The 19866-nt window shown below is 41.4% G+C and overlaps 1 protein-coding gene across 4 annotated transcripts; it reads left to right on the plus strand.

Annotated features, from left to right (window-relative positions):
• The first annotated feature begins 2974 nt into the window (after positions 1 to 2974).
• On the plus strand, positions 2975 to 17800 carry LOC106606296 (zinc finger protein 239). 4 transcript variants are annotated; one of them, XM_014202453.2, is made up of 4 exons: positions 2975 to 3718; positions 13599 to 13646; positions 15149 to 15338; positions 16487 to 17800. In XM_014202453.2, exons 1-4 carry the CDS (start codon positions 3710 to 3712, stop codon positions 17410 to 17412), a joined length of 1173 nt encoding a protein of 390 aa, XP_014057928.1. In that variant the 5' UTR covers positions 2975 to 3709; the 3' UTR covers positions 17413 to 17800. The 4 variants fall into 4 exon arrangements, with proteins under 4 accessions (XP_014057928.1, XP_014057929.1, XP_014057930.1 ...); XM_014202454.2 differs by having other exon boundaries at positions 2977 to 3718; positions 15149 to 15326; XM_014202455.2 differs by lacking the exon at positions 13599 to 13646 and having other exon boundaries at positions 2981 to 3718.
• The last annotated feature ends 2066 nt before the right edge of the window (positions 17801 to 19866 follow it).

Below are 19866 nucleotides of genomic sequence, written 5' to 3' on the forward strand. Positions count from 1 at the left end.
ATCTTCAGCAGAATGCACTCCAAGGACTCGTACTTCCACAAGAAATGTTCTTTTTGTTCGAAATACTCCATATTTATGTCCAAATACCTCTGTTTTGTTTGTGCGTTCAGATCACTATCCAAAGGCATAATGCGCAAGCGTAATTCGAGACACGAAAAGTCAAAATGTTCCATTACTGTTCGTAGAAACATGTCAAACGTTGTTTACAATCAATCTTTAGGGTATTTTTAACATGAAAATGCGATATTATTCCAACCGGACAATAGCGTATTCATTCCAGGAGAAAAAGACGGACCGGCGTGCTCGCAAGCTCGCGCATCACCAAGCCCTTTGTCCTCAGGCAGTCCACTCATTGACTGAGCTACTATTCTCTGCCCAGTAACAGGAGAAGGATGAAAAAACGTTCTAAAAGCTGTTGACAGCCAATGGAACCCTTAGGAAGTGCAACGTGACCCCACAGACACTGTAGTTTCGATAGGGATTCAAAAGAAGAACTACAATTCTTAAATCCAACCAGGAAGTGGGAAATCTTTCTCAGGTTTTTGCCTGCCATATGAGTTCTGTTATACTCAGACATCATTCAAACAGTTTTAGAAACTTCAGAGTGTTATCTATCCAAATCTACTAATAATATGCATATTCTAGTTTCTGGGCCCGAGTAGTAGGCAGTTTAATTTGGGTACGTTTTTCATCCGGCCGTGAAAATACTGCCCCCTATACCTTAACAGGTTTTAACACCCCTACTCTTACAATAAGTGCCATGGGATATTTTAGTGACCAGATAGTCAGGACACCCGTTTAACGTCCAGTCCGAAAGACAGCACCCTACACAGGGCAATGTCCCCAATCACTGCCCTGGGGCGTTGGGATATTTTTTTAAACCAGAGGAAAGAGTGCCTCCTAACTGGCCTTCCAACACCACTTCCAGCAGCATCTGGTCTCCCATCCAGGACCAATCCTGCTTAGCTTCAGAAGCCAGCCAGCAGTGGGATGCAGGCTGATATGCTTCCTGCAAAGGCTGTAGGCTTGTTCATTTAGCTGATAAAATATGCTTATAAGGCCCATGTCGTTATTTTATATTAATTTATTTTCATAGTAAGATGAATATAATTGATCTTAGCTGAATAAAATAGGATATTTTTCCCATTCTGGAGCGAATATGAAGTGACTTTGTTGAATGTAAAAGTGATCATTTGAAACTGGTCGTATACACTCGTTTTTGAGTTATTTGGCAACTTTAGTTGTAAATGATCAACCTTATGTTATGATTTCAAAGACATTCTATATGGGCTGCATGATGCGATTATAGCCTATTGATGATTTTGGGAAGTTACAAAAAAAAAGCTTGTGCTCTGTTCTTTGCCTCAGGCTGCACAGCTGTTCTTACATCAAGTGATCAGATTTTCACCCATCAGACTATTCTCAATTTAATCTGGTCTTTACTAATGTGTAAAATTTGTTCTGATTTAGAATGGCCCTTTATCAAATGAACAGGAACAGGGGCAGGGGAAAAAAGACATGTTATCCTTATGCACTTGAATAGCAAATGGTGGCAGCACATTGACCAGGTAGGCAACTTTTGTTGTTGCAGAGCATGTGCTTAATATGAGCAGCTGAGAAATAAATATAAAAACACATTTCACTCCACGCATCAACAACTGTTTGAGGAGCATGTGCTCTTTGCGCAACAGGTGATGTTCCACCCAAACTCTGTATGCCATGGGCTCTCCAAACCTGTTCCTGCAGCTACCCAGTGCTTAATTTGGGAAACCAAGTGAAATCTGTTGGGGAACATCAAGAAGGAAGAAGGCGATCAGGAAAGGAATAAAGGAGAGAGAGGAGGAGATGGAAACACATGGGGCTGAGATATTCTGTATAGCTAAAGGGAATGTGTCATCCTATTAATTAAATACAAATATGAATAGAAAAAAGTCCCTACTAGGCTATTTAAAAACAAATTCACTATAATTGTAGGCTAACTATAAGCCACCCTGCACACTCAATGAACCAACAGCATCGCCTAGGGCTGTTCACCTTAAAGGCTGTCCATTTCGTTGTGCTAGGCTTTGAAACAACCTGCTGTTGAATTTCTTTCTTCAAATGTATTTTCACCGTGAAGTGAGTTTTAAAAGCATGATACTGTTTTGATGATAAGTGTTTGACATCAAATGCAATCAAAAATCACATCATAGTGGCAGGTCTCACAGGCTCTAGTTTTGTCACACCTGGACTACTGTTTAGTAGGGACCTCGGAATATTTAAATTGGCTCAGAACAGGGCAGCATGGCTGGCCCTTAGATGTTCACTGAGAGCTAACATGTCAATCTCTCATGGCTCAAAGTGGAGGAGAGATTGACTTCATCACTACTTGTTTTGTAAGAAGTGTTGACATGCTGAATGCACAGAGGTGTCTGTTTAAACTACTAGCACACAGATCTGACACCAATGCATACCCCACTACACATGCCACCAAAGGTCTTTACGCAGTCCCCAAGTCCAGAACAGACTATGGGAGGTGCACAGTACTAGATAGAGCCTTGGCTACATGGAAATATATTCCACATCAGGTAACTGATGCAAGCAGGAGAATCATATTTTAAAAACAGATACAAATAAACCTTATGGAACAGCAGGGACTGTGAAGAGACACACACAGGCACAGACACACATACACATTAAACACACACTCTACACACACGTACACATTGATTTTGCATTGTAGATATGTGATAGTAGAGAAGTGGCCTGAGGGAACACACTTAATGTGTTGTGAAAAGTGGTATGAAATGTCATGTAATATTTTAAATTGTATATAACTGCCTTAATGTTGCTTTACCCCAGGAAGAGTAGCTGCTGCCTTGGCAGGAACTAATGGGGATCCATAATAAACCCCAGGAAGAGTAGCTGCTGCCTTGGCATGAACTAATGGGGATCCATAATAAACCCCAGGAAGAGTAGCTGCTGCCTTGGCAGGAACTAATGGGGATCCATAATAAATAATAAATAAACCATAGAAAACCATCTAGCCGTGAGGTAATTTGAAAGACAATAAGGAATTTCTCTAATCTCATATTCAGCCTGTCACCTTCCAGCAAACCACAGCCAGTCAGAGGCTGCAAGCTATTTTAGTTGTTTATATAAATACCTTAGGATTTGTGATTTTTATTGTATTTGCCAATTTTAAAAACAATACAACCACACATGGACAAAATGCATTTACAATCATTGACAATGTGATGCATCTAATTATTTACAGTTTAAATAGATTAATTACATATTGATTATACCAAAAATCGGCTACATTTGTCATTAATTTAACATACTATATATGAGGGAATACAAAGTTATTTTCTAGCAATAAATTATACTCCCTCAACCGCCTCACCCACTTGAAGAAAAGTGTTGATGACTATGTACAGTAGGTGGCGGCACCTCTTAAACACCACAGAAGAAGCCGAAAAGCATCAACAGGAAGTTCTTTGTTGCCATCCTCTATCGAGTTTTCAAACCAAAATAAAAAATTCTGATGTAAAATGTGTCTCCATGAGACGTTTGTTTGTCACAACTTAAATCCAGTTTTGATATTTAAAAGGACGTTTGATTGCGCTGGTCTAGCTTTTCTTTATCTGAACGCTTTGACAAAGAAAGTAACTCTAGCGTACACATTTACTTTCATGTTTTTTTATTTTAAGAAAGAATCGCTTCCGAGATGGATCGGGTAAGTTTGGTGGACTGTTATGAACAGTGTCCTTACTGTATACAATGTCTAAGTCTAGTTTTCTTGGATCTTCCATATCCATGCGTTCCATTTGAACAGCTAAACAAAATAAACCAGGGTGGTAATTTCAGCAAAGTAGCCTACTAGCCAATCGCACACAGATTGATGATACAAGCAATGGTTAGCAGGTAAAGTCAGAACCATGATGTATATAAACCCTGGATTGCTGATGCTATGTATTGGCCATTGAGAGGCTACACCAATGATGCATGCTACATCTCACCTTTGCAACATTTTAAATATTTTATAGTTCTATTCCATTATGTTGTAGTCGCGCTGAGTATGCATTAGTTGAATCGCAATGCTAAATACAAATTTCCCTACTGTAGTGTCTTAGCTGTTATTACTTATTTATATAATAAAAAATACTCTGAATACAATAAATTGAACTGGAGCTTCACATTTACTGAAACGAGTTAGTACCAGAATAACATAGAACAACACTGCGCATGACCAAGGGTGCTCCATTCTTAAAGGGGACATCAGTAATTAACAGAATATAACATTCCTTCTCTTATACAATCAGAGTTACTTTTACCAAACCACAACTGAAACATTTCCCAGAACTTGTTGTAGTTATTTAGCATCTTTTGATTTGAACTTGAACAGTTGGTTTTTGTTTGTTTCTAAGTCCAGTCTGTCTGGTGGACGGTGCCTTCGTTCTGGGTAGCGCCTTGGATTGTCTGTAGGCTTGTTCCATTATAGCTTCTGCTATAACAGTACCTTCATCAACACGTTCCCTTCTTTCAGCCTGGGGTCTCTTTACTGCCCCACCATCCTCTACAGTTCCCTGTGTGTCACTCTCAGGAGCTCTCTGTGCCCATTCTCTCTCGATTGTTGTGCTGTTTTCCGTGGAATGCGTTTAGTTAATGTGACACCGCCACATTATGTCTGGGCTCACTTGAACCTGGTAAGTTTTGGGTCCCGTTTGTGTATGTACGGTCCCTCTTGTCCATTTCCCTCCCCCTCTGTAGTCTCGCACCATCACTTCCTGTCCTGTTTGGAGATGGCGCTCCCGGCCACCGGAGAGCATCTTGGCTTGTTTGTTCAGCACTTCATTATGCCTGTTTGGCTTCATGATGTCCAGCTGTGTGCGGAGAGGCCTCCCGGACATCTGTGCGTCTGGGCTTTCATTTGTCGTGGCATGTGAGGTGTTTCGGTAGGAGGCCAGGAACTTGGCCAGTTTTGTTTGCAAAGTCCCTTCGTCTCGTTTTGCTGCACGGAGTCCTTGCTTTAGGGTTTGCACAAAGCGTTCTGCCAGCCTATTGGTGGCAGGGTGGTACGGAGGTGAGGTTGAGTGTTTGATTCCATTTACTGACATGAATCTTGTAAACTCGTCACTTACAAATGCTTGCACGTTGTCACTTACCAGCTGCAGCGGCAATCCGAAGCGTGCAAACGTTGTTCTGAGACACTCTATCTTCTGAGCTGAGGTGGAGGAGTCAGTGCAAAACACCTCTGGCCATTTGGAATGGGCATCAGCTATAACCAGAAACATGTCCTTTTCAAAGGGACCAGCGTAGTCCACATGAATTCTCTGCCATGGCTCTGTGGGCCATTCCCATGGGTGGACTGGGACAGGAGCAGGCATGTGAAGGGTTTCCAAACATCCGCTACAGTTCTTCGCCATGATCCAGACCGGGCCAACAGAAGTGGCTCCTTGCGAGCAGCTTCATTTTGACAATTCCAACATGACCTTCATGTAGTTGCTGCAAAACCTGATGTTGGCATTTCTGGGGTATCATGACTCTCATTCCCCACATCAAACATCCTTGGTACATTGTAATTTCGTTTCTCCACTGGAAATACGGAGTCAGCTCCTTTCTGCCTGTAGCTGGCCATCCTGACGTGGTGTAGGTGTACACTTTTGACAAGGTCACATATTTCTTTGTCTCCTGTTTGATAACTGTGCTTGTGACCGGTAGTGCCTCGTGCTGAGCGGTATGGAAAATGTCCACTGCATCCACACTCCTTTGTCTTTCTCTTGTACACGGCAGTCTGGAAAATCCATCTGCATTTGTGTGGAGGGACGACGGCTTAAACTCAATGTCATACATATGACTAGCAAGGAGCAAGGCGTATTGCTGTAACCTGGCTGCTGTCATTGCCGGAATGCCTTTCTTTGGACTGAAAATGGAAAGCAACGGCTGGTGATCCGTAACCAGTGTGAAACGCTTGCCATATAGGTATGCGTGGAATTTCTTGACGCCCCACACTAGTGCCAGTGCTTCTTTGTCGATTTGTGAGTAGTTTTTCTCTGCATCATTCAATGTTCGTGACGCAAATGCAACTGGCCTCTCTGACCCATCTTTCAGTGTGTGTGAAAGGACGGCCCCTAAGCCATAAGGGGATGCATCACAAACTAACTTCACTGGCAGTTCAGGGTCATAATGCATCAGGACCTGTTCAGATGTGATGAGCCGTTTTTCCTCATGAAACGCATTTTCACACTGTTCTGTCCACCGCCATGTCCTATTCTTTTCCAGGGGCTGATTTAGAGGCTGGAGTACTGCTGAAAGGTTTGGGAGTAATCTTCTGTAGTAATTGATCAGTCTCGTAAAAGATCTCACTTCTGTGATATTTTGTGGTCGTGGTGCCTGTACCACTGCCCCGATTTTGTCCTGTGTTTTGTGCAATCCATTGTGGTCGATTTCATGTCCACAGAAGACAATCTTGTCTTTGAAGAACTCACACTTCTGTAAGTTTGCCTGTAGACCATACTCTTTCAGTCTTTTCAGGACCTCTCCCAGGTTAGCCAGGTGCTCTTTGTCGGTGCGTCCTGTTATGATCATGTCATCCAGGATACACTGGGTTCCTGGGATTCCTTGCAAAATCTGGTCAATAGTTCGTTGCCAAATGGCTGGGGTTGATGCAATGCCAAAAACCAGGCGGTTATACCTGTATAGACCTTTGTGTGTGTTTATTGTCAGGTACTGTTTGGAGCTCTCTTCAACCGGTAGCTGCAGGTAAGCCTGTTTCAGATCGATTTTACTGAAGTGTTTCCCACCAGCTAGTGCAGCAAAGATGTCATCCAGACGTGGCAGGGGGTATTGGTCCACATGCAACATTGAATTCACAGTTACCTTGAAGTCCCCACACATTCTAACAGACCCGTCTTTCTTCACAATAGGAACTATGGGTGTGGCCCATTCGCTTCTGTCCACTTTCGTCAGGATCCCTGTATCCTGCAAGCGATCGATTTCCGCTTCCACCTTTGGTCTCAGGGAGTATGGAACAGATCTGGCTTTGCAGAATTTTGGGGTTGCGTCATCTCATAGTACAAGTTTGGCTGTGAAACCTTTTACTGTTCCCATCTGATCACTGAAAACGGTGTTGTATTTCTTCCGCAAGTGTTCCAGTGTTTAGCCTGTGCCTTTCTTTTTGGGCTGGAACATGTGGAGCATTTTCAAGTCACACCAGTTCAACTTTATTTTTGAAAGCCATTCCCTGCCAAATAATGGGGGGCCAGTTCCAGGCACCACATACAGCTGTAACTGCTGTGTTTGTACCCCATAACTCACTCTGACCTGCAACGCCCCCATTGGGCTCAATCTCTCTCCTGAGTAGGTCTTCAGCAACACATTTGTGTTCTTCAGCTTGATAGCCTTGAAGTGCTCATTGTAGACAGCAGTGGAAATTATAGACACTGCAGATCCTGTGTCCAGCTCCATTTTGAGGGGTTTGCCTCTGATTTCTGGTGTCACCCATATTATGCTACTGCTGGGAGAAGTCACTGTGTTTAACTCCATTGTACAAATTAATCGTTCATCAAAATCACTGCCACTGCATTCACAGACCCTTTTAATTTTCTCATTTTTCCTGTTGTGACTGAATTTTGCTCTGCATGCTCTTTGAATGTGCCCCCTTCTACTGCATTTGTGACAAATTTCGTCTTTGAAACGGCAGTCCTCTGCTCTGTGACCATCTGTCACACCTGTTGCATATTTCGGCCACACGGGGGCGCTGTCGGCTGCATGAAAACTTGTGCAGGGAAGATTGTGATCGGTCAGTATTTCTTTTACTTTGCAACTCAAATGCATCTTTAGTCCCGATTTCCATAGCCACAGCAATTTCAACAGCCTTTGCAAAAGTGAGATCTGATTCTGTGAGCAAACGTTTTTGAATGTGTTCATGTTTCAGTCCACAAACAAATCTATCCCTTAATGTGTAATTTAGGTTCTCTCCAAACTGGCAATGTTCAGACAGTTTCTTCAACTCTGCTACGTATGTACTAACACCCTCCCCCTCATTCTGATCTCTCTTGTGGAAACGAAAACATTCCGCGATGAGGAGTGGTTTAGGTGATAGGTGATTTTGCAATATCTCCACAATCTCTGAATGTTTTATTGGAGGGCTTTAGAGGGGCAGTCAGATCTCTTAGCAAACTGTACGTTTTTGGGCCAATTAAACTCAACAACGCTGGTACTCTCTTGTTATCAGCAATGAAGTACTGTTCCAGTTGTTCAATGTAAGTTGCCCAGTTTTCTTGCGTGTCATCAAACACATCTATTTTCCCGACGCTAGCCATTCTCTTTACCTCCGGCTACACGGGTCTTTGATCTGCCTCGTTCTCGTCAGCTCTCCCCTCGTCGTCACTGCTTGCTAGCTGTTGTGCTACAGGGTCAAAATCTTCCTCTCTTCCTACGAGCTCTATCTGCATTCGTGATGCACACTGCAGGTAATCATCCTCGTCGCCATTGTAGTGTCTTAGCTCTTATTACTTATTTATATAATAAGAAAGACTGAATACAATAAATTGTACTGGTGCTTCACATTTACTGAAATGAGTTAGTACCAGAATAACATAGAACAACACTGTGCATGACCAATGGTGCTCCATTCTTAAAGGGGACATCAGTAATAACTTCTTATGGATACGTGGGACGGTAGCGTCCCACCTGGCCAACATCCGGTGAAATGGCAGAGCGCCAAATTCAAATTAAATTACTATAAATATTAAACTTTCATGAAATCACAAGTGCAATACATCAAAATAAAGCTTAACTTGTTGTTAATCCAGCCAAGGTGTCAGATTTCAAAAAGGCTTTACGGCGAAAGCAAACCATGCTATTATCTGAGGACAGCGTCCAACACACAAATGCATAACAAATCATTTTCAACCAGGGAGTTGCGACACGAAAGTCAGAAATAGCGATATAATACAGTGGGGCAAAAAAGTATTTAGTCAGCCACCAATTCTGCAAGTTCTCCCACTTAAAAAGATGAGAGAGGCCTGTAATTTTCATTATAGGTACACGTCAACTATGACAGACAAAATGAGATTTTTAAAAAAATCCAGAAAATCACATTGTAGGATTTTTAATGTATTTATTTGCAAATTATGGTGGAAAATAAGTATTTGGTCACCTACAAACAAGCAAGATTTCTGGCTCTCACAGACCTGTAACTTCTTCTTTAAGAGGCTCCTCTGTCCTCCACTTGTTACCTGTATTAATGGCACCTGTTTGAACTTGTTATCAGTATAAAAGACACCTGTCCACAACCTCAAACAGTCAAACTCCACTATTGCCAAGACCAAAGAGCTGTCAAAGGACACCAGAAACAAAATTGTAGACCTGCACCAGGCTGGGAAGACAATCTACAATAGGTAAGCAGCTTGGTTTGAAGAAATCAACTGTGGGAGCAATTATTAGGAAATGGAAGACATACAAGACCACTGATAATCTCCCTCGATCTGGGGCTCCACGCAAGATCTCACCCCGTGGGGTCAAAATGATCACAAGAACGGTGAGCAAAAATCCCAGAACCACACGGGGGGACCAAGTGAATTACCTGCAGAGAGCTGGGACCAAAGTAACAAAGCCTACCATCAGTAACACACTACGCCGCCAGGGACTCAAATCCAAGCAGTGCCAGACGTGTCCCCCTGCTTAAGCCAGTACATGTCCAGGCTCGTCTGAAGTTTGCTAGAGAGCATTTGGATGATCCAGAAGAGGATTGGGAGAATGTCACATGGTCAGATGAAACCAAAATATAACTTTTTGGTTAAAAACTCAACTCGTCGTGTTTGGAGGACAAAGAATGCTGAGTTGCATCCAAAGAACACCATACCACTGTGAAGCATGGGGGTGGAAACATCATGCTTTGGGGCTGTTTTTCTGCAAAGGGACCAGGACGACTGATCCGTGTAAAGGAAAGAATGAATGGGGCCATGTATCGTGAGATTTTGAGTAAAAACCTCCTTCCATCAGCAAGGGCATTGAAGATGAAACGTGGCTGGGTCTTTCAGCATGACAATGATCCCAAACACACCGCCCGGGCAACGAAGGAGTGGCTTCGTAAGAAGCATTTCATGGTCCTGGAGGGGCCTAGCCAGTCTTCAGATCTCAACCCCATAGAAAATCTTTGGAGGGAGTTGAAAGTCCGTGTTGCCCAGCGACAGCCCCAAAACATCACTGCTCTAGAGGAGATCTGCATGGAGGAATGGGCCAAAATACCAGCAACAGTGTGTGAAAACCTTGTGAAGACTTACAGAAAACGTTTGACCTGTGTCATTGCCAACAAAGGGTATATAACAAAGTATTGAGAAACTTTTGTTATTGACCAAATACTTATTTTCCACCATAATTTGCAAATAAATCCATTAAAAATTCTACAATGTGATTTTCTGGATTTTTTTTCCCTCATTTTGTCTGTCATAGTTGAAGTGTACCTATGATGAAAATTACAGGGCTCTCTCATCTTTATAAGTGGGAGAACTTGCACAATTGGTGGCTGACTAAATACTTTTTTGCTCCACTGTATATGCCTTAACTTTGAAGATCTTCTTCTGTTGGCACTCCAAAATGTCCCAGTTACATTACAAATGGTCATTTTGTTCGATAAAGTCCTTTATATCCATAAAAACTCAGTTGAGCTGACGCACTTCAGTCAATAATCCACTCAGTTTCCCTCCTTCAAAATGCATACAAAATGAATCCCAAACGTTACCAATAAACTTATCCAAACAAGTCAATCAAAGTTTTATAATCAAACATTAGGTACCCTAATACGCAAATAAACAATAACATTTAAGACGGAGAATCGTTATTGTCTTTACCGGAGATAAGCGCTTGGAAACACTACAGCCAAAATGGGAGCCACTTAGAAAAACTACAACTTCTCCCACATTTTTCCAAAAACCAGCCTGAAACTATTTCTAAAGACTGTTGATATCTAGTGGAAGCCCTAGGAACTGTAATCGGGGACAATTTCGCCCTATTATAAAAGTGCCAGGCATTGAAATCAGTGGTATGCAGATTTTTTGTTGTTGTTGGTGGTTTGTCCTCGGGGTTTCACCTGCCATTTCAGTTCTGTTATACTCACAGACATTATTTTAACAGTTTTAGAAACTTTTGTATTTTCTATCCAAATCTACCTATCTATATGCATATCCTAGTTTCTGGGCCTGAGTAGCAGGCAGTTTACTTTGGGCACACTTTTCATCCAGACATCAAAATACCGCCCCCTATCCCAAAGAAGTTAACAGAACATGACACCTACCATCATATCTAAGCCATTATGACGCCAATGTTGATAATCTCGCAAATCAACTTGATTGGAGATACAACACACTCCCCACCTCATGAGCTGTCCAGCCGTTAGAGTACCATATACTGGATTTCTAACAGGGTCTTTAGCAATTGAGTTTTCAGAGTATTTTCTGCACCCACATGCCTCAAGTCTAGAAGTCAGATTACAACAAGCATATAGCTACCATAAAGTGACAATGTGATTTAAAAAATGTCTGATTGACTAAATTTCTAGTTGCAACAGATTTTATTACATTTTGTAAGTTATTGCTCTCACAAGCATAATTCTGTCCATTAGGAACCAACAATGAGCTCCTTTTTTTGTAGCATTTGACAATGCTAACATACTTTAGCTGAATTTCAGAGTTCTATCTGAACGGGTCAGAAACTCTGTTGCTCTGCAACAACACAGCTGCTATTAGCTAATGTTTGCTTGCTTGTCCAACAGCTAGCCTCTGTAAATAGTTAACACCAGTCAGCTGAAAGCTAGTTAGCTAGCTAATGAACAGGCAAATAAATGTAGCTAGCTATATTTCCTAAATATTTCCACAAAACAGATGGCTAACTATATAATTTCAAAACCAATAACAAACTTTGTGAAAATTGTCACGATACTACCTTGCAATGCAATTTGGCTTTTGCAACACCAGCTACCTACTCTATAGTCCAATCTACGGTAAGATCTTGCCATATATCACTGTCAGACAAGACACAACTCAAACTGTAGCTGAGAAAACAATACAAATGTAAACAGCATGTTGTCCACTGCAGTGAGCAAATGTATGCTTGCTAACATCAGGACAAACTCAGTTTCAAACATCCAGAATAGATTCCAGTGTGCTCTTTCTCCTGTCTTCCTGACATTTTAATCCACATCTGTGTAGATCAACAGTGCCAAATGAACAACTGCCATTTGACGGGCTTGATTATTTTTACAGCTCTGATCTGGATGCTGGACTAGCCCATGTGTTGGATGTTTGCACTGCGTTCTAGTGGTGAGGCGCTAATTAGGGCAAGAAAATATGTTATGAAATATTAGTTTTTCTTCTGAATGACATGTATTGCTAAAACAAAGGTTTAAGGAAATACAGGCAGGTTCCACATTACTACCAGAAAAAAACGCCTGGTCAATTAATCATGATGGTCTTGCAAGTGTAAAAGCAAAGCTTGCTTTCATATACACTGAACAAAAATATAAAGGAAACATGTACATTGTTGGTCCCATGTTTCATGAGCTGAAACAAAAGATCCCCAAAAATTTTCCAGACGCACAAAAAGCTTATTTCTCTATTTTTTTGGCAGAAATGTGTTTACATCTCGGTTAGTGAGCATTTCTCCTTTACAAGAGAATCCATCCACTTGACAGGTGGGGCATATCAAGAAGTTGATATAAAAGGCCACACTAAAATGTGCGGTTTTGTCACACAAAACAATGCCACAGATGTCTCCTAGTTTTGAGTGAGCGTGCAATTGGCATGCTGACTGCAAGAATGTCCACCAGAGCTGTTGGCAGAAAATTGACTGTTAATTTCTACCATATGCCGCCTCCAACGTTCTTTTAGAGAATTTGGCAGTACGTCCAACCAGGCCTGACAATCGCAGACCATGTGTATTGTGCGGGCGAGTGGTGTGCTGATGTCAACATTGTGAATAGAGTGCCCCATGGGGGCAGTGAGGTTATGGTATGGGCTATGGTATAAGCTACGGACAACAAACACCATTGCATTTTATCGATTGTTGCAGTATTTGTGTGCATTCAAATTGACAATCTTGAGGCCCATTGTGAAGACCTTTTTTTAAGGTAGCTGTAACCAACAGATGCATATCTGTATTCTCAGTCGTGAAATCCATAGATTAGGGCCTAATGAAGTTATTTCAATTGACTAATTTCCTCATATGTACTAAAATCTTTGAAATGGTTGCGTTTTATGTATTTGTTCAGTATAATTTTTTCAAACATTGGAGAAGTTTAGCCTCGCGCTTCAATGTTCTTGGTTATTGCGGAAATTGACCCACCATGCTGTTTACTTTGTACATAACTTTGTATACGTCATTTTTCTGAGTCTACCTTCAACTTAGAATATGCTATTCTGTTCTTTTGAATGTTTTTATTTTCTTAATTCCTGCCTAAAGATATGTTAGAGTGTTTAAAATGTAGACACCGTACGCGTCATTGTTAGATTATTCTAGTATAGGCCTACCTCAAGTCCCGGCAGTGTTAACTTATTTTAACTATTCAACTTAATAAATAACTTACTAAATAAATACCCTGGTCCTTCCCCCACCAGCAGCCAACCAGCAGTGCAGCTACCAGTCCCAGGGGACCCCTCAAGGAGGTATAGTTCGAGACATCTGTAGGGTACATTGCTTTATAAAATAAGCAACAACCACCTAGACCAATTCCAGGATTTAATTCAATCATATCACTTTTGCCATGTTTTATAGTGTAACATAATAATTAGTGTTAAATAAGTCTTTATAGTGTTACATAATATTTTATATGTAACACTAAATATTTTATAGTGTTAAATAATGGTTTCTTTGTATCTGCAGGAACAGTCCTATGTGGCCCTCACGCTAGCTCTGCTTCTGCCAAGATAATCTTAATGAATCCCTAATTATCTTTCTGTCCTCCCTAAGTGTGCACTTGTTCACTTTCCTTCACTGATTTGAAGGGAAATGACTGGTATAAAACATATGGTGGATACTCCCCCTAGCCCATGACTCCACCAATTGTCTTTGGTGCAATTTTCACAAGAATGTGGTACATTTTCACAACTCTAAGCACAAAAATCTGTTTCAAAACTCTTCGGCCATTTTCAATTGATTACTTTTGAAAATATTTTCCTGTCATTTGTTACGACATTTAACAATAATTTATTCAAACGGCTCAAATCTGAGCTACGAAACCAAAATTATATAGTGTCTAGTTTACTTTCAGTTAAAAAAATCTAAAAAACATTTGAAATGATGTAGTGTACAATGCACTGCTGAAATACTTGGGTGATAAATTACAGTTTAATCCACTCATTATCTGAATGTTGTTGATACGCTGTAAGCTGATGATTTTAGATGAGGATGCTGTTACAGTAACAAGTCACATAGACAAGTTGATCTGAGCAATGTTGCATGGGGCAGAAATTTCACCAGGCTACACAATACCTTTTTACTGTAGGTTTCTACTACATGCCACAATACCCCATATCTAATGGTTTCTTCTATTTATGTACTGTATAAGGATACTGAAACTATGAGACTGACATTTTTCTCAACATGCTGCAAGTGGGATAACTAGCAGCAGTAGTTCTGGTGTTTAGGTTTTTCATCACAGGTTATTTGAACAAATCATGATTTAGCAGGTGTTACCATCTTTCACATTTCAGAAGAGGAGGGGGCATTCAGCCTGTATCTTGAAAGAGACAGGGGAGCTCCTCATTCCGGTCCTGCTCCTCGTTCTAGCATCTCCTATATCTCTCCTAACGTGTATGAAATCAGAACTGAATTGAGCCGCTGACCATTTACGTGAGACTTTAGTTCTTGGTTAACCAAGATTAACTTGGAGGTGAAAGATATGTTCAACTCCAATGAATGCTCAATCAAGGTTCTGAACATAAAATGGGGCATTACAAGTGTTATCAGTTTTGGCATTTGTACTAAGAGTAAAACAAGATATAAACCACTTCCGTTTGAAGAAATCTGTACATTTTGTGGAAAGTAGTGAGCAATTACACACTAAAAGAGAAAGGAGATATAAGGATGCACCAATCAGAGATTTAGACTAAAGTAATCAATGTTTGATTAATTATATTCTATGTACAATACTTCCTGTGGTCACCAGGACAGAGCCAGCCCGTCCCCCTCCAGCCTGCCGGAGTCCCCTGGTCGCAACTCTCCTGATATCGGCTTATTGCTGGGTCTGAAGAGGCTGTCTGTGCGGCTGGTCGACTGCAGGAAAACACTAGGGCAGAGTGGAACTGTGAGAGGGGGGCACGAGGAGGAAGACTTGATTTCATCAAGTAAGAACAATGGTGTGTGTGGATTAGACTGCAATCTGCTTCTGAAACTTCTGTTGATTGATTAATAAACAATATATACTCATTGGCCAGTTTATTAGGTACACCCATCTAGTACCCGGATCGGACCCCCCTTTGCCTCCAGAACATCCTGAATTCTTCGGGGCATGGATTCTACAAGGCGTCGGAAACATTCCCCGGTGACGTTGGTCCATGCTGACGCATTGGAATCACACAGTTGCTGCAGATTGGACAGCGTCACATTCATGCTGCCAACAGCCCGTTCCATCTCATCCCAAACATACTCGATTGGGTTTGGTCAGCAACAATGTTCAGATACACTGTGGCGTTAAATTGTTGCTGAATTGGTATCAAGGGACCTAACATGTGCCAGGAAAAACATTCCCCACACCAGTACACCATCACCAACATCCTGTACCGTTGACACCAGGCTGTGCAATGAACTCATCCTGCTTACACCAAGTCCTGACTCTTATCAGCATGACGCAACAGGAACTGGGATTCGTCAAACCAGGAAATGTTTTTCCACTCCTTAATTGTCCAGTGTTGGTTATTGCGTTCTTACTGGAGCAGCTTCTTCTTGTTTTTAGCTGATAGGAGTGGAACAGTGTAGTCGTCTGCTGCATTAGCTCATGAGTGACGAGGATCGACGAGTTGTGCATTCCAAGATGCACACCACTGTTGTACTGCGCCGTTATTTGTCTGTATGCACAATTCTTGCCATTCTCCTTCGACCTCTCGTCAACAAGCTGTTTTCACCAACAGGACTACCGCTGACTGGATGTTTTTTGTTTGATGTACCATTCTTGGTAAACCCTAGACACTGTCGTGTGAAAGTCCAGGAGAGCGGCTGTTTCTGAGGTACTGGATCCGGCTCACCTGGCACCGACGATCATACCACACACTCAGTCGCTTAGGTCACTTATTTAGCCAATTCTAATGTTCAATCAAACAGTAACTGAATGCCTGTCTGCCTGCTTTATATAGCAAGCCACAGCCGCGTGAAACTGTCTGTAGGAGTGATCTATTTTCATGAACGGGGTAGTGTACCTAATAAACTGGCTACTGAGTATCTTGATGGTGATATTTGTTTATGGACCCATATTTCCAAAAACTATTCATTCAATGTCTTTGTTTCGCAGGGGACACCCTTAACTTTCGCTCTCTCAATGGGAGGGACTTATCTGGGGAGCCTCAACATCATGTTTGTGACAAGGTAGAGAAGAGTCTCTCCCGATCAGAACACCTCAAGAAGCACAGACGTACAGGGAAGAAACCTCACCACTGCTGCTCTGACTGTGGGAAGAGTTTCACTAGCAGGAGTGGTTTCATAATGCACCAACGGATTCACACCGGAGAGAAACCGTACTGTTGCTCTCAGTGTGGGAAGAGTTTTGCTGCTTCTAACACCTTCAAATCTCATCTGAGAATTCATACAGGAGAGAAACCTTACAGATGCTCTCAGTGTGGGAAGAGTTTTGCTGCTTCTAACACCTTCAAATCTCATCTGAGAATTCATACAGGGGAGAAGCCTTACCCCTGCCTTGATTGTGGTAAAAGCTTTGCTAACTCGGGAATTTTAACCATACACCAGCGTGTACACACTGGAGAGAAGCCTTACAGCTGTAATCATTGTGGGAAGAGCTTTGCTCGATCAGGAGAGCTGACTACACACCTGGTAACCCACACTGGAGAGAAGCCTTATGTATGTCTGTGTGGGAAGAGCTTTGCTCTATCAGGACACTTGAATAGACACCAGCGAACACACACTGGAGAGAAACCTTATAGCTGTGATCAGTGTGGGAAGAGCTTTGCTCTATCAGAACACCTGAATAGACACCAGCGAACACACACAGGAGAGAAACCTTATAGCTGTGATCAGTGTGGGAAGAGTTTCAGTCTATCAGGGACCTTAAATACACACCAGCGAACACACACTGGAGAGAAACCTTATGTCTGTCTATGTGGAAAGAGCTTTGCTCATTTAGGGCCAATGAGAAAACACCAGAAAGCACAAACGTGCTGTATTTCATCTTCTTCCTATCCGACACCGGTTCCAGATTCCTAAATAAATGTTCAATAGAAAACATCTAGTGAACCCTAACCCTAAATAAAGGATAAATACATTTTAAAAAACTATGGAACAGTCATATCCATCTCCCATTGTTAAACAGTTGACTTAGTCTGATCACCATGGTAACCTCTGTGCAGCATAATATGCAGCTCTGATCTAGGATCAGATCTCCCCTGTGTCTATGTAATATCACACTTTGGGATTTAAATGGATACATTTTATCATAGAATATGTCATAGTCAACGTGTGTGTTTACTAATCAATGACGCATTGAATAATAATATTCATGAGGTCAAGGAAAGAACTATGTATGCTGTGTCTTGTAACAACTGTTAATGTGTAAACTTTTAGATTTATAATGTAATAAAACCGGTAAATGTAATATTTTGTTGGTTAATATGATAAAATGTTGAATTGCAGTAATATCTAACAATACACAAAATACACCCATCTAAAAGTAAAAGAAAGGAAATATTGAAATGTACACACCTGCACAATCACACACACACAATGATAAAATGAATTAGTCAATGAGCCAGGGGGCTCGGTCGGGGTGAAAATGTCTCATAGTGATTAATGTTCTTTTAAGGTCTATGTCCCTAGAGTTGAATGTGTTCTATCGTTGCAGCAATGGTAGCTTTCTGTGTTTTATCACTATTTCTATTCATCCCTCCATCCCATTCAGTTTTCCCATAGAGGTTTTACCCTATGACAACGTCAGCATACAGTACATCAGGTTATTACTCATGTTTACCCTTTAATCATATATCATTGGAAATATTAGATTCATAGCTATCCATCAGACACATCTTCAGAATATTCAGATCGACAGAAATGTGATCTTTGAAATCTAGGATGCATATCAGAATTGCCTGTCATTGCTTTAAAAGGAAAATTATACATTTTTAACTTGGTTTGACAAGTGGTTCTGAAACGTCATAAAAATTACCTTTAAAAAGTGGCCAGGCCTCGGGCGGGGAGAACCCCAAACCGCATTCCCACCCCATCATGGGCTACCACCCCCACCCTGACCTCCACTCTTCAGAGGTCACTACATGCCTCAGGACTTTGATGTCAATGTAAGAGCAAGGGGAAAAAATAGACAAATAGACAAACATACTTTGATAATGTAATGTATTTATCAGATGGACGAAACAGGACGAAAATACACATTTGAAAAAGATGAAGATCATAAAAGCAAATTAAAAAGAGTAACGGACCAAGTATGGACTGTTGCCAGAAGGTGAAGAGTGAAGAACATTTTGACTCTGACTCCAATATTATGTGAATGCTATAGGCCCATAATTGTATCAATGAATCTAGCCAAGGTAGCGAGCCTTGAGTCACCCCTCAGAATACTATACGATGCAAGTGTCTAGGTTTACCGTTATGCATTCATTAAACGACTAAGGGACAACAGCTAATATCTTGCAATCAATGACCTAGCATTGAAGTTAAGAATCTCTGGATTAACTATCTAATGTTAGCTAAATGTAGTATTGAATAAATTGGCTACATTTCTTTAAATTGACAGTTCTGTGACCTGTCATGGGCAAGTTTTAAAATTACACAATACATGTTAGCAAAGGTGTCAGCTGGAGATGACATGCAGGAGCTTTTAAGGGTTTGTAGTCTTGCATGATGTCTACTTTCATGCTAGTTAGCATTTGATGGTAAATGGGGGGGGGTACTTCCTGTATAAACACAAACTCTCTTTCTTGACTACTTCCTTCCAGCAGTGTGTATCAGGGAGATTCCTAGATGTGAGAAGTGTGCAGGAGGACCTGAGAGAAAGGAATGTGTAGTATTGATGTAAAAAGTTGTGTGTGTAAACTGTAGGGGTACACATGGTGCTGGAGGTCAGACGTGTCCGGTGAGAGAAGGACAGGTTGAGGTTACCAGGATCACAAAAGGTGTCATATGCTGAGGCAGTGAGGAGAGTAGTAGAGGAAGATGGGTCCAGGGTGAAGGATCTTGAGAGGATCTCTGTGATTAGACTGAGGTCAATAGAGAGTGACAGGAAAAACATGCTTCAGTAAGTTTGTATTTTTTTGCGTTCATGGCCATGGTTTTCAACTGTACCACAGGAATATAATGTAAATAACAGTGGATAGATGTGGTGGTGGCAGCTGCAGAGAAGTACTTGGGTGTACAATATTTTACTGCAGAGTTACAAGGTGTTTTGAACGATAATATCCCGTCCTTTCAGGCTGCTGGCCTGGTGTAGAATCAGAGGGACAAAGTAGTGGAATAATGAGGTTTTAAGGAGTGTAGGGTTGGTTGGTTGGGCAATTTTTGTCACGAAGTGTAAATAATTAGTACTACAGAATAGTACTACAAAATGCTAAGCTGATGAACAGACAAATCAGTAGGTGGCGGCATGCACCAATAATAATTGTATGTAAACCGCCATAATACCGAAGAAGAAGACCGTTTCCTTGCTTTTCA

Source organism: Salmo salar, chromosome ssa06 (assembly GCF_905237065.1).
Source record: "Salmo salar chromosome ssa06, Ssal_v3.1, whole genome shotgun sequence".
In the NCBI taxonomy this organism is placed as follows: domain Eukaryota; kingdom Metazoa; phylum Chordata; class Actinopteri; order Salmoniformes; family Salmonidae; genus Salmo; species Salmo salar.